The 14202-nt window shown below is 54.8% G+C and overlaps 1 protein-coding gene across 1 annotated transcript in view; it reads right to left on the reverse strand.

The window, feature by feature from the left end:
• PGAP6 (post-GPI attachment to proteins 6) overlaps nucleotides 1-13963 on the reverse strand; it is a 37056-nt gene extending 23093 nt beyond the window's left edge. The window contains exons 1-5 of the mRNA XM_075899165.2: nucleotides 13652-13963; nucleotides 4130-4307; nucleotides 3669-3876; nucleotides 1563-1696; nucleotides 869-1134 (exon numbers count right to left, since the gene is read on the reverse strand). Coding sequence (XP_075755280.2) covers nucleotides 869-1134; nucleotides 1563-1696; nucleotides 3669-3876; nucleotides 4130-4307; nucleotides 13652-13742 — 877 coding nt within the window. The 5' untranslated portion in view covers nucleotides 13743-13963. The remainder of the gene's footprint in view (nucleotides 1-868; nucleotides 1135-1562; nucleotides 1697-3668; nucleotides 3877-4129; nucleotides 4308-13651) is intronic.
• Nucleotides 13964-14202: the final 239 nt, after the last annotated feature.

Consider the following 14202-nt stretch of genomic DNA (forward strand, 5'->3'; position numbering starts at 1 on the left):
GCAGAAGGCAGAGCGCCCCCACCCCCAGCCCTCAGGTCTGGAAGGAGAAACGGGCTGCCAAGAGCTATTTTGTTAAGAACTTTCCCAGGGTCAGAAACTTTACATAGTGAAACCCGGCTCCGAGAGCCAGGCCGGGAGTCAGAGGGGCCCAGCTTATGAGGCCTTTATGGAAGCCACGGAGATCTTGAGAGCCCTGCCAGGAGCCTGCCAAGGCAGCAGGTCCCTCAGATGCGTATCTGAAATGGGTGAGAGAGCACTGTGAGGCGGTGGGCGGAGGAGCCTGGTTCTCTCAATGCCAGCAGCCTGTCAGCACCCTCACTCCAGGGCCAGGCAGGGTTTCAGTCTTCACGGCCCCTCGCTCCCCAGGGCACCACTCACATCTCCTCACTGGTCTGCCCACCCGGCTCCGAGCCCAGGCTCACTGCAGAACGGCCACGCAGCCAGCAGATGGCTATTGCCTCAGTGCTGGCCGGGGGGGGCTGCCTCTCCCACTGCAGCGGCCTGAAGTCTGTGCCTCAGAAACCCTGGGCTCTCTTGCCTCCCGCTCCACAAACTGGCTGAGCGCCACAGCAGGGAGGCCTCCCCAGCCAGTGGCCTGTGATTTAACAAGCAGCAGCACACACAAGGTGCAGTTGGGATGTTTCAAGGGCTTGGCCACGCCAGGCAGCAGGGGACAGGGACCTACATGGCTAGGTCCAGTCATACTGTATAGGCTGCCCCATTTGAGACATGGGCTTGTCCCACCTCAGAAACGCTCGGAAGGGCCCGGGAGCAAGCCAGCCTGTGCTGGTGAAAGCGCAGCGGAGACACGGCAGACTGCTGTGCCTGCTGGCCTTCCCCGCGTGGCCGGCAGCACCGCAGAGCACACCTGTGAAGGAGGCCTTCATCTCCACGGAAACGCTGGTGTTGGCAGGGCCCAGACTCTCCGCCATGATCTGCAGCCACTTCTCCCACGGGGGCGAGTCAAGGACCAGGCTGCAATTGGCTCTCCCCGTGCACTGGACAGTTTTCTGGAAGGACCGCGGCAGCGTGATGGAGCCCAGCACGAGCCGCACGGCACACGTCTTTGTGCTGTTCTCCACACAGCTCCGCAGCGTGAACTGCAGGGTGGCCGTGTACTCGGGGATGAAGATCCTGCAGGAACAGGAACCATCGACAGCTCAGCACCTGGCCTAATGACAAGCCAGCTTGGGGTGGAGAAGGTCTGCCGCTTTAGAAAGGGAGTAGTCACCACTAGGGTGAGTCCAGGGGGGCTACGGAGCCTGGCGCAAGGGCACGCTGGTTTGCATTGCTACAGTCCTGTCCAGGATGGTGCATCCTAATGCCAGTAACTAAGAAGGCCAAGAAGGCGCTTGTCTTCCCCTCCCTGAGGAAGGGGGGGCCCATTTAGTACAAGCCCCCAGCACAGACCCTCTCCTTCCAGGGGAACTCTCCCAGCTCTCGCTCACTGAGCGCAGCCAAGGGCCCTCAGTGATTCTCATGCCAGCCCCTGGGGAGAGCTGAACTCCAGCCGCGTACGGGAAGGGCCGCCCGGAGCAACCCCTGCTGCCATACTCACTTACTTGACATGCAGCGGCCTCGCAGGGGAGGCAATGGTTAGCTGCAAGGGAGTGTCTGGCTCCAGGACAGGGACATCAATGAGTCTCAGCACAAACATGTCCGGCTGGAATAGATAGGTGCACGGAGTAGAGAAACCCTGCGGGGAGAGGAGGGACGCTTAGTGCCAGGAGCGCCAATCCGGAAACTGCTCCATCGAGTGAAGGACCAGTGGAGAGCTCAGCTGCCACCATGGGACCTGCCAGACCTCCCTGCGTCCCCACCAGTGCTCTCCTTCCCCTGCCAGCACACACAGCGACACCCTCCCCCATGCCGTGGCAGTGTGGCTGGCCTGTCTGAGGGTCATCTCGCTGCGCGCCATGAATCAGAGCTACATAGCCCACCCCCGTAACATGCCCCACTCTCTGCTGCTCTGAAAACCCATATCTCCCCACCACAGCCAGGCCCCAGTGCTGCCAGCCGCCTCTCTGCAGTGCTTGTGGGTCCCTTGCCTGGAGCAGCAGTGGCTCCATTCAGGCAGGCGCAGGCTCTACCGAACACCAAGGGTTACTGCTCCTGCAACTGTCCCACCTCCCACCTGTTCTCACTCCAGTGGACACAGCCCCAGAGCCACACACCGCCCCCAGCTCCAGCCTGCGTCAGAGCAACACCCCCCCAGCAGGCCCTTCCGACACTAATGGCAGCCTGTCACGTGGCGTCTTGGCTTCCCTTGGGGAAGCTCCCGTACCACGGGGAGCACGCGGGGCTTGAGCGAGAGAGGATGCAGAGGCAGAGAGGACGTGAAAAGGCGTTGGGGTGAGGCGCGGTGCTAAGAGGGGTGGTACAGGGAGCGCGCACAGCCGGCACCGAGTCACCAAAACGCTTTTCCACAACAGACGCGGGGTCAGTCCAGAGACAGCGCGGCGCAAGTGTCACCCAGCAGGCAGCAAGCTTGGCGTGGGCCCCGGACTCCCTCAAGAAGCAGAGATCATCTGGTGGGGAGGATGCCCCAGAGGAGCCTGCAGGCGGAGGCAGAGCGAGCTCCCAGACCGGCTTTCCAGAGATCTGGATTCCTCCGGCAGCAAGTCTGCACTCATGGAGCCTAGCACGCACCAGGAGAACCTCCCAAAACTCCTCAGTAGCAGAACCAGCCAACACCGGCCTGCAGAGACCCTCATCTCTCCCACTGTTCGGCAGAGCAGTCCTGATGCCACCTACCCCCGCCCCTAGGGCTCCTCTCTCTGGTAGGGGCTCTATCCAGATGCCTCCCTAGGGCAGTGTCCCTGGACCAAGGGACAGAGTGGAGAGAAGGGGGGAATTTCTCAACAGGCCCAGTCCTCTGGCATTGGCTACATTTTTCAAGTCCTTCTCCAATGAATGTTCCACCGGCATCTGCAGCCAGTCTGGCTCCAGCGAAGACTATCCCTCCTGGGAGAGCCAGACACCAAAGCCAGAAGGGACCAATGGGATCATCTAGATCATGGGTTACCAAACTGGGGGGGGGGGGGGGGCAACATTTCAGGGGGGTGTGTGTGAGGCGACCCAGGCCCCACCCCCAAGTTTTTTGTTTTTTTGGTCCTGGACAGGTTTTTTTTTTTTTTTTGCTCAACAAGTTTGCTGTTATTGGGGGGAGGGGGGCGTGAGGGTTTCTCAAAAATCAAAAAGGGGGCGTGATGTCGAAAAGTTTGGGAACCACTGATCTCCATCTTCTTGAAAATCACCTCTCCACAAAGCAGAGGGGTGTAGCTGCCACACAACCTTTCGCTCTGCGGCCCAGCGCCCCAGTAGAGGGGGGACCATCTTGCAGCCTGGCTGGATGCCCAACGGGCTCCCACTGACCATGGGAACAGACCCATGGTCCAAGTGGGCATGGCCAGCCCAGCGAGTCCCACCCCCATGCGGCCCTCTTCCACACCTCAGCAGCAAACTGTGAACCCTGGCTGGTAAAGTGACTCTTCCGTGGCCAGAGCATCATTCCGTGACCAACTGCTGGGGTGCCAGTGAGCAGCACAGCCCAACCCCTCTGCCGTGGGGAACAGTTACCTCCACCCCTCCCAGAGCCGAGGGCTTCCCTCGCTGAGGGCCTCAGACAGGCAAAAGGATTCTGCACCCGTGCCCCTGGCAGCCCCTACCTTCACTTCGATCTTGCCTGCAGCCTCCGGCAGGTGCACAGCAATGAACCAGTCTCCGGCAGCAGGGGTGGTGATGTTCACAAAGGAACTGTTCTGCAGCGTGGTGCTCAGAGTCATGGTTTGGTTGTAGGACGGGCGGACGGTCGCATTCGAGGGAAACCGAGAGCCCAGCGGGTTAATGACGGGAGGGGCTCCGTAACGGAAGTGGCTGCAAGATAAAGCAGGGAAGGATGCACATAAAATGCAAAGCCTCGCCTTCCAAAAGCAACAACGAGGCAAGAGAGCAGCCAGCACGTGTTCACACTAGGGAAGTGCTTCCTGGTTAACTGGGTAATCACCCTTGCCGGGTGATGCTTCCTGGAGACAGTTAACCGGCGGGGGCTGGAGCAGCCCCAAAGGGATTGAAAGGTGTGGGAGAGGAGGGGTAGAATCAATGCCCATGGATGCCAGGTTCTACGTACATGGTGATCTCCATGCTGGTGCACTCAGGTCCTTTTCCCTTGGAGGCCTGCAGAAGCCAGCGCAGCAGAATGGTGTCCTCCGGCACATGGAAGCGGAAGAGTCTGGCGTTCCCATACCAGCTGTAGAAGGACAGCTTCTGGGCGCTCTGAGAGAAATACTCAGAGATGTACAGGAGGTCTGGGCGGGAGAGAGCAGAGCGCTGGTTAGCGACCCGGATGCTGGTCCTACCCACAGGGAGAGATGGGCATTCTAGTGCCACTAGAAAGGGCCCTGCTACTTCACTGACTTTTCCCACTGGACCCTCCTCTCCTGCCACAAGCCAGTCGGACACCTATGGGCTACTTCAGCCCTATGAGAGGGACAGTCACTACTATCAGCATTAACCAGACACAGGCGCCAATCTCACCACACTGGTCACATTGCAAGATCTCACTCTCCTGCTGGCCAAGCCTGACGTAGCCGGGATATGCTGGAGCAAGAGGAATGGGCCCGCTGGACAGATGCATTACATCCCATGCCATTTAGTTACTGCATAATATGGGGGTCAAGGGAAAAGGGAGGGACCCTCATGAGGGGAAGGGGAGAAACTAGCCAGGGAGATGCTAAGGACACAGTCAAGCACGATGGAGGCAGAGAAGGCCAGTAGAGGAGGACAGAGTGAATAACTGGGCCAAAAAGACCTAGGCGGGAAAGGCTGGCAAAGGCCTTGGACTTGGCAAGGGGAAGCCATTAGGAGCTTTGGGGAGTGGACTTTGCATCTCAGCAACCGTCTGCAAAGTCACTAAGGGTGCGTCTGGACCAGTGTTTCTCAACCAGTGGTACGAGTACCCTCAGGGATACTCGAGAGAAGTCTGGGGGGGTGCGTCAACACAACTGAAATTTGGACAAAACAGAATTTTTGTTTTCAGTTTTACAGCACTTTATTATTTGTGTACTTTTTACACACCTGCTGCACCGTGACCCAGAGGAACCACCGACTTCCCCGGACGTCCCAAACACCTGGCAAGTAAGCCACTGAGGAGTGGCCAATGGACCTAGATCCCCCTGACTCCGCGGGAGGCCTACGCAACTGTCAGGTACGTGCCACGGGGGAAGAGGCAAGTGGCCAAGGGACAGAATGGATGCAGACATGCCTGGATCAGTGTGTTTCGGGCTGAAGCCCCCACTGATCCAGCAGCAGCAGCCTGCTGCCCCTAGGGCCCTGGGCCAGGGCACAGTGGAGTGGGCGGGCTTGTGCCCTCCCTGACCCCACCTTTTGGGTGGTAGCTTCCCCCCATCTGCCATTGCCGGCGAGCTGCCCGCAACCCTCCTGAATCAGGAAGCTGCAATTGGGTAAATCACGTTATCAACTGTGTTCCTGCGGCCCCACCCTGAACCCGGGCTGGGCCTTGATAAACTATTGCCTGTCACCCCGCCCTTACCAAAGGCCGGGCTACAAATGGTTTACCGCCGGCCCCACCCTGAATATGGCCGGGCCTGCCTCACCATAGACTTGGCGGCCCGCCCTGAACAAAGAGGCCAGGCCTCTGTGTGTCATTTGCTGGCCTGCCCCAAACCCAGCCGCCTTTGTTATCGTTTACTCTCGTCACCCCGCCCTGAGGTAAGAGCGGGGACCCTGGACTGGTTGTTATTTGTGTTAATTCCCCCCCCAGAGGCTGATCCGGGTGTAATGGGTTGGGGTGGCCACCCACTGACCTGAAGGGGAGGTGCCCCTCCCAGAGCTGACCAGCTTACAGGGTACTTTATAAAAAAAAAGGTTGAGAAACACTGGTCTAGACTACATTCCTCTTTCAAAAGAGGAATGCAAATGAGGGAAATCAAAAATGCAAATTAAGTGCAGATTTACAACTCTCACGCTTCATTTGCATAATCGCATCTGATCGCTTTTCGAAAAAGGTTTTTTGGGAAAAAAAGCAGTCTAAAAGCGAAAAAACCCACCTTTTTCAAAAGAACCCTATAAGCCTGGAAGAAGGATTCTTCTGAAAAAGGGTTTCCCCACTTCCCCGCCCCCCCAAAAGAACCGCATCTAGACAGGTTTTTTGGGGGGAAAAAAGCATTTTCAAAAAAGCAATTGTATGTGATTATGCAAATTAAGCGCGAGATTTGTAAATCTGCCCTTCATTTGCATTTTGGATTTCCCTCGTTTGCATTCCTCTTTCGAAAGAGGAATGTAGTGCAGACACACGGTAAGAAAAGAGCCAAGCCGCACTCCCTTTATCTCACGGTCACTCCATCCCTGGACTGGCTACGAGGGGATCAGCACTTCGCTGCGCGCTCTCATACATTCTTTGAAATCGAAGGCACCTGCCAGTGCCTGGCCTTGCTTCCTAGCCCTGAAAGACTAGCAGGGCATGGCCAGACACAAGGTGGCTCAGGAGCGGGCTCACACACACACAGCTAGGCAGTGACTGTCCATAGCCACGGCCTCCTCCACGGGCAGCAGGGCTCTGAATGGATGGGCCAGACCAGTCTACTGGCCTCATGTTACTCCAGGGAGGTTCGACAGAGCAGTGTGAATCACGCTGCCCAAGACAACCATGGAGATCAAACCAACTTTCCTTGCCCTGTAACTGGGGGACAAGGCAGCTGGGGGCAGCATGAAATGTTCAGCCCTAACCAAAAGTGCCAGGACTGTGGCCAGGAGGCTATTGAGGGTACAGAGCACTGAGGATACAGCTGCACTCCAGTACTCACTCCTGGCGGTAGGGCTGCAGCTGGCTCGGCTGGCTCAGGCTGTGAGACTAGCAGATTGCAGAGTGGTCAGTGTTCCCTCTCACCCCCCCCCTTACCCCCGATGGGCAGAATGAATTTGGTTACATGCACTGACATGGAGCTGATGTGTCACACATCACGTCATGTTGGCGCACATAATATTCATGTGGTAGGACTGGGAGGCTCGGGGTGCGAGAGGCGGCTCAGGGCTACGGCCCAGGGTTGGGGTGCGGCCGGGGTGTGGACCTGGAGATGAGGGCTCAGGGCCGGGGCAAAGAGTTATGGGGGGGCCACAGGGTGAGTGTTCCAGCTGGGGGGGCGGGCTCTGGAGTGGAGTCGGGGATGAGAGGTTTGGAGCGTGGCTGTCCTGGGAGTGTGGTGGGGAGAGAGGACCCCCCACAGCTAGCTCACTGCAGCAACTATGGGGCTGGGATCACAGGCCAGGTGCCCTTCCCCCAGGGGCTGGACTAGGTTGGGACGATGGTGTCTGTCTCCTGGCCACAGCAGGTCCAGGGGACAGGCGCCTCTCCCCGAGATGTGGCTAGGTTGGGGCTGGAGGGACACCTCTGCCCAGTAAGTTGAGACTGGGCTAGGGCCCCTCTCCGGACGCCACAGCAGGTCTGTCAGGGCTGGGTTCCCTGAGCATCTGCACAGCGCTTCATAGGCGGCCACACATCTTACAGCTGATTTGGCTCAGAGACTCCCCCTCATCCCCGGAGGATGGATCTCAATATCCAGCCCAAGCCGAAAGAGTCTGGAGCCCAGGGCCCCTAGAATCTAGGGGAGCCTATTGCCAGCAAGAAACACGACTGATACGTCAGAGCAGGAACTGGCCTGGCCTGCCCTCCAGGCACTGCAATTAGACAGGCCAATCATGGGTTTAACTTCTTGGCACAGGGGCCAGGCCCAGTTTTGTGCTCTGCCAATCAGGGCTTTCCATTTCCTAGTGCAGATGGGAAACAGCTTGAGTGTGTATTTAACAGATGAGAACTGCTCTCACCGAACCAGTTTCCCCAGAGGGACAATGCTGTGCCAATTTCCTGGTCTGTACCGAGGGATAATGATGCTTACCTTCTTTGGAGAGCACTTCCAGACCAGGAGTGCTCTACAAGAGCCAGGTAACATTTGATTTGCTGTCTCTGGGTTATTTGATTTGATCTGGGGAGCTGAGGGGTCTGTTTATTTTCGTGTTGATTTACGGTTGCCAAGAGCATGCACCAACAAGCACTTTTGCACTTTACAAACACTCCAGGAAGTCAACAGCTACTGGAGACCATCAGCAGCTCTTTCACTTCTCCCCACCTCTGCTTTGGCCCCAGCCAAGAAAGTGCATCAATACAGAGAAATTGAGGTAATTCAGACTTGATTCTCTTTCCCTGCCCTTTAGAAAAATAAACTACAGGCTGTGAGTTCTTGTCTTGTCTCCCTTCCTGCCCCACCCCTCCTTGACCAAAGACTGCTTCACCTGCCCTGCTAAAGGAACTTACTGGGGCTTCTGAGACGAGCTAGTGGCTTGTAAACACACTTGGTTACACTTTGTAAAGGAAACAGATATTTAAAAAAAGCCACTGCCTGAAAGCACCAGGAACTGGTTGGGGGAAGAAAAGACAAACCGATGTTCTGCGGAGGAGGAAGAGCCACACAGCTGTCTGCACCTGTTTAAATTAACTCGAAAGCTATGCCAAATAGTCCTGCGCAATGTGTGTAGACAAGGCCTTTGCTGTTTCTTGGATCAACTCCCCCTCACTCCCCATACTAGCTAAAAGTTTGAAATAGTTCTTGGGGGGGGAGGGGTGATTTGGCCTTGAACAGATTAATGTTAGAGACCTACTAGATAGGTGCTAAGCACAGCTGCTAGTGCTGGGGGATTGAGCAGAACCAGGCAGCAGTTGGGTTCAGAGCCAGTGGGTGCAACATGCAGTCCCGCACCAGAGAGGGGATCAAACAGAAGTGGAGCAGGGAAGAGCCTTCCTGCAGCTTTACACTTAGTTCCTGACCCTTGGTATGACAGGCTGTGTTCCCAGTTGCTGTGTGGAGCAACGTCAATCACTCCACCTATTCTGTCAGCTTCCTTTGGTAAACTGGTACAAAGCCCTGCCAATGAACCAATGTTAATTACAACTGTGGATAAACCAGTGTAACCTGAGTGTAGACAAAACCCATCACTGCTGGGCTGGCTCCCCTTCACATGACCTTTTACAGGAGCATTCTAAGGACCCAGCTGGCAGTACTAGTGTACAAACAGAAGGGACATTCTCTGCCCCAGTCCAGGTTAGTCATGAGATGCCCGGAGGAGGGATGTAATCAGACATGGTGGAGGACAGATAACCATGGGCACAGTGTGTGTTCTCAGGTAGTTTAGCCACATACACAGAACAGCACCTGCCTAGCTATCTCCAGACAACAGGCCAGGCCAGGCCAGGCCAGTGAGATTTAAAGAGAGAATAAAGAGAAAAGTGATGGACTGGGACAAACCAATGCAAGCAGAACTGCGTTGTACCTAAGGGGAGTTGAGCAGGGAAGCAGCTGCGAAGAACGACATATTCCCAGCCAGGGAATGAGCGAGTGAGGGGGGTGATGGCAGGGCAGCTCCCCCCAACATTACAGCTCATTGGGGAGTGGGGAAATGGCATTTGCTGTACGGTGCAGCTGTACAATTAGAGTCCTGTGCAGAATCTGCAGCCGCATCTGACCCGCAATCCACAAACAGATACAAAGCAGGTATCTGCAGATTTGCAGAGGTTCTAAGCATGGTGGACTGTCTGGCTACCCCACTTCCTTAACTTATGCCTTGAGTCAGGCAGGTCATCATCCTGGAAATGAAGCAGCCCTGCTGGGAAAAGCCATTCCTTTGCCCTTTAGAAATTCCAGCTGTGTGTTTTAACGCAGGTCTAACATGCTCTGCCCCCCTCCCTCCAGAAGTGCACTGTGCAGAGTAAGAGGGGTGGCAGCTTGAGTGAAGGGTGGGGTCGGTTAACCCCCAAACAGCATGCCAGATGAGGGTGAGGCTAGAGCACAGATGTACCAGGAACTGGCTCCGTATGTGCTCAGCTGCTTGAACAAACACTGCAAACAAGGAGAGAGAAGCAGGAAAGAGAATTCAGTCAAAGGATAACCAAGGCAAACCCAAAAGGAGCAGCAACCTTAGCACTGCAAATAACCTGTTGCACTCAGGCAGTCAACCCACACTGGGCTCTCCAGGGGACTATGCTGCACCAGGGCCATGGGAGTTAGAGTCAGAGTGCACAAAGGCTTGATCAACTACCATACAAACTCTACTAGGGAGCCATGGGCAGCTCAATGCAGAACAATACAAACAGATCATCTACTTATGAATACCTTGCCCCCAAATGGCCACTGTCAACTTAAACATCACCTGCTGTTTCAGTGGGTATGAGCAGCTGGCTATAAATATTTGATTTTGTTTCTTTTGTGCATGTGCCTCTCACCAGTGCTACCATCTCCCTTTGTGGGTCCTTCTGAGTTTGTAAGCTAGGAAAATGTGATTGAAAATCACGGACCCTTGGTAGGGGCAATATCCTGTACAACCGATGATTAAGTCACAGTTTGACACGATTCCAAGATACACTTGCAACTGAAGATTCACTTTACATGGAAAGAAGCCAAAGCGCCTCACAAAAGGCACGTCTACACAGCAGGGCAAAAGTCGAATTAAGCTATGCAACTTGAGCTATGTCAATTGCATAGCTTAAGTCGAAATAGCTTAATTCGGCTTTTGGGGCTGTCTACACAGCAGGAAATAGAAGGAAAAAAAAAACACTCTTCCTTCAACTCCCCTTACTCCTCATGAAATGAGGGTTACAGAAGTTTGGAGTAAGAAGTCCTCCAGCTCAACATTATTTTGAAATAATGGCTTGCAGTGTAGACACGCTCTTTGTTATTTCAGAATAACGTTAGTTATTCCGAAATAATGCTGCTGAGTAGACATAGCCAAAGAGAAAACTCCAGCATGAGCTGACACCACTACTGGAACTCTGTACAGTAGCTTAAACACCACAATTCAAACTACAGGCAATCCCACTGATAGCTTGTCATGGACAAACCCAGGTACAACCTCAACCCAGACAGGTAGTCGGCGTTCCCTGAGAGCTAAGCTCTTGGGTGGTCACCCAGGAGAGATTCAAACAGCACACAGCCAATTAGCAGAGCACCCATGATGCCTGCAGCCAACAGCATGTGTTTCTACTGGTGGCACACATCTGCATATGCCTCAATGCACATAATAAAATGTATTCCACACACGGATGGAAAAAATTGGAGGGAACATTGGTTACAACCATCAGGCCAACTTCTTTCCCAGGCTGGTCCCATTTCAATGAACTTCCCTGAACACAACCAAGTTATAACCTGCCACCCTCTGCTTCCTGATCCAAGGCAGCGTCACTGCTTTCAGACACTGCTGAGGTCAAGGCACCTTCAGGCAAGGTGAAAATTAAAACAACCTGGATGGCAAGGGCAGGGATCCTGAGGCATTAACATGATCATAGGCGCGAACTATGCAACACCAGCCGTAGGGAATGACAAGAACAAAAACCGGAAGGCCCAGTTCGGCCTTATTTGTCACCAGCCCTGTTCACTCCAAGGGCAAAGTGCTACAGAGGGAGTGGCTAGCTAGGCTCTGTAATCAAAGAAACCCGTGTAACACTTTATCCATGAGAATCATAAGGAGTCAGGTCAGACCTGCCACTTTCAAGGTCATTTTAGGGTCAGATTGTTTATTTTACTCTGTTTTGCAGCCCTTATTATAAGCAACGGCCTAGTGCTGTTTGAATCCGTAACAGAGCAATGAAAGCAGAGAATAGCCTGTCTGCCCTTTCAGCTGGAACTCACTGCTCTGCAAGACTCATAACAGAAATATTCTAACAATGAGCCATACCAAGGGATGGCAGCCTCAAGAGAAGTGTGGGTAGATTATTCCAGCAAATGCCAAGCTGGAAGGGCTGGCAGCCCTAGGACAGGATTTTTACAGCATCCCTGGCATGCTTCCCTGACATGATGGCATGCTTCCATGCCCATCTGGAGAATGGCCGGAGGGAAGGTGAGCATGATCCAACTCAGCATGGGTGGGGAAGGATCTTGCACTGAAACCTGGCCTCTCGGATAAGGAAATATGGATGAACATTCCTCTGAAACAGCACCGAAATGCATTCCCAGGATGCAGGCCAGGGGAGCAAAGTCAGCTGAGAGGTGTTGGGACTTCCACTAGAACATGTGTGGGGAAGCACCTCAGATATGGCCTGGGAACAATTCACCCTCTTTGGGATAATCCTCTTCTGAGGCTTCTCAGACAAGCCAGTTTGCAGCCAGGACAGAAGGGAAAAGGCAATTTATAAAAGTGTTCAAAATGGTGTTCCACATTTTTAGAACAGCTTGTCCACCTAACCAGGAATGTGTAAAAAAGTCTCCTAAAAGTCATCTTGATGCAAAGGGGACTCGCCTTTTATACACATCCAACTCCCAGCCTGACGTCAGTATGCATCATCTTCCCTAGTGCTTAAATGCCCTTTACCCAGGCTGAGCAAAAAAAAAAAAAAAAAAAATCCTGAAGTCTTATTAATTCCACTTCACTGATGAACTCACATACAGAACCAGTTTGAAGTCAAGTCAAAAGCAACTCCTGTTGTAAACAACTCTGTTGTCCCATTTCCACCCCTTACAAACACCACAATGCACCAGAGAATAAATCACTGACCATGGAATTTGATTACGCTAATCAGAGTCTCAACTGATAAGAGCACATGGATTCAACTCTTCAACCCACTTTGTCTCTCAAACATCCTGGGACCAGCATGCCTGCAACACTGCAAACAACTTTCCTAAATAGCCATTTCTCTGAGAAGTCTGCCTGGTGCCTACAGGGATGGGGAGGAGGTAGCACTGAAGATCAGAATGCAATCTTACACACAAACAGAATTTTGCAGCTCTGAAGCTATGCTGTATGTAAACCATTTAGAGAGCATCTGGTAGTGCTAATTAAAATCCATTACAGATTGAATGACCTTACTAGGCAGTAAATTCAATCTAACATATTTTACGCAGGCAGCAGAATCTGGCAGGTGGAGAATTTGCTGGCTCATGTCAGAGCTGGAAAGAGATTACGATTTGATGTGCCCTCAGATACAACTACTAAATGACAGTGAGGCAGGCTGCACACACCAATCACCATTACCAAAGAGTCCAGAAATCCTGCCCTCTTCCAGGAAGGATAACACAGTTAGCATATGGAATTCTTAAGTCAGGAAAAAGCCACGCCAAGGCAGTGTACTAGGCGCCTCACATACATCTCTCCAGTGGGGTGACGTGAATGAAGGCCACAGTTAAAAGGGCTGGACCTGGGAGCTGTATCCCACAGGGCCCCACATTTCCAACGCTCAATTCTAGGGCTGCAGGGTTCTTGTAAGAAGGCTGCCAGCTTGGGCAGCCACTCAAAAGAGAGTCAAATGCTGCCCAGCGGATTAGAAGACCCCACAGGCAGGTTTTTTGTTTCCGCTGGGGGTGCGCACTGGGCCAGGCCTGGTGCACAGAAAACCATTGATTCCACACATGGACGGAAGAGCAGAGGGACACTGGCTGCCAGCCAGCCGGGGCTCAGGAAGGCAGCGGGTGCACGAAGTGCTACGCTCAGCCCACGGAGCGGCCCGGCCCAGGGGCTGAGTCCAGCCAGGGAGCGGGGACACGGGCAGGGCGCGGGGCTCTTCCCACCCCCCGGCGCCCAGGCCGCTCCCTGCGCCTCCATGTCCGGGACACCCCCACACCAGGCTCCCGGGCCGGGCTGCCCGCGCACTCACCGGGCCGGCTGCTGCGGGCGGCGGGGAGCGGGAGAAGCGGCAGCAGCGCCAGGAGCAGCAGCCCGAGCGCGGGGCCCGCCGCCCGCGCCATGACGCCCGCCGCGCTATCCCGGCATCGCCGCCCGCCGGCTCCTCTCGCCGCGGGGCCCCATTGCCGAGCTCCGCCCGCTTGCGGGGAAGGGCCGGGGCGGGCACCTCCTCCGGGCGGGGGGGCCGGAACCGCCTCCCCCCGGAGCCCTCGGCGTGGCCACAGCGGCCCCCAGCGAGCGCCCTGCGCACCCCGCGCCGCCTCCCCCGCTCTCTGGGCGCCCCGCAGCCGGGCTGGGCGCAAGGGGCTCGCAGCGCAGGCCGGGCTCTGGTTCAGAAGGAGCGCGGCTCTCGCTTGATTTATGCTCGTTCGCAATGGACGAGAAGAGGCCACTTGGAGTGTGAATGAGAACGGCCGCGCAGATTTATTGCTGACTAATCCACACCTATAACTCACGTTAAAGTGTCCTTGTGTAAACACGCCCTTGTAGACACGCTCCAGGGGCTGGAAGCCGTGCTCCAGA

Source organism: Pelodiscus sinensis, chromosome 15 (assembly GCF_052426305.1).
Source record: "Pelodiscus sinensis isolate ZL-2025 chromosome 15, ASM5242630v1, whole genome shotgun sequence".
NCBI lineage: Eukaryota > Metazoa > Chordata > Testudines > Trionychidae > Pelodiscus > Pelodiscus sinensis.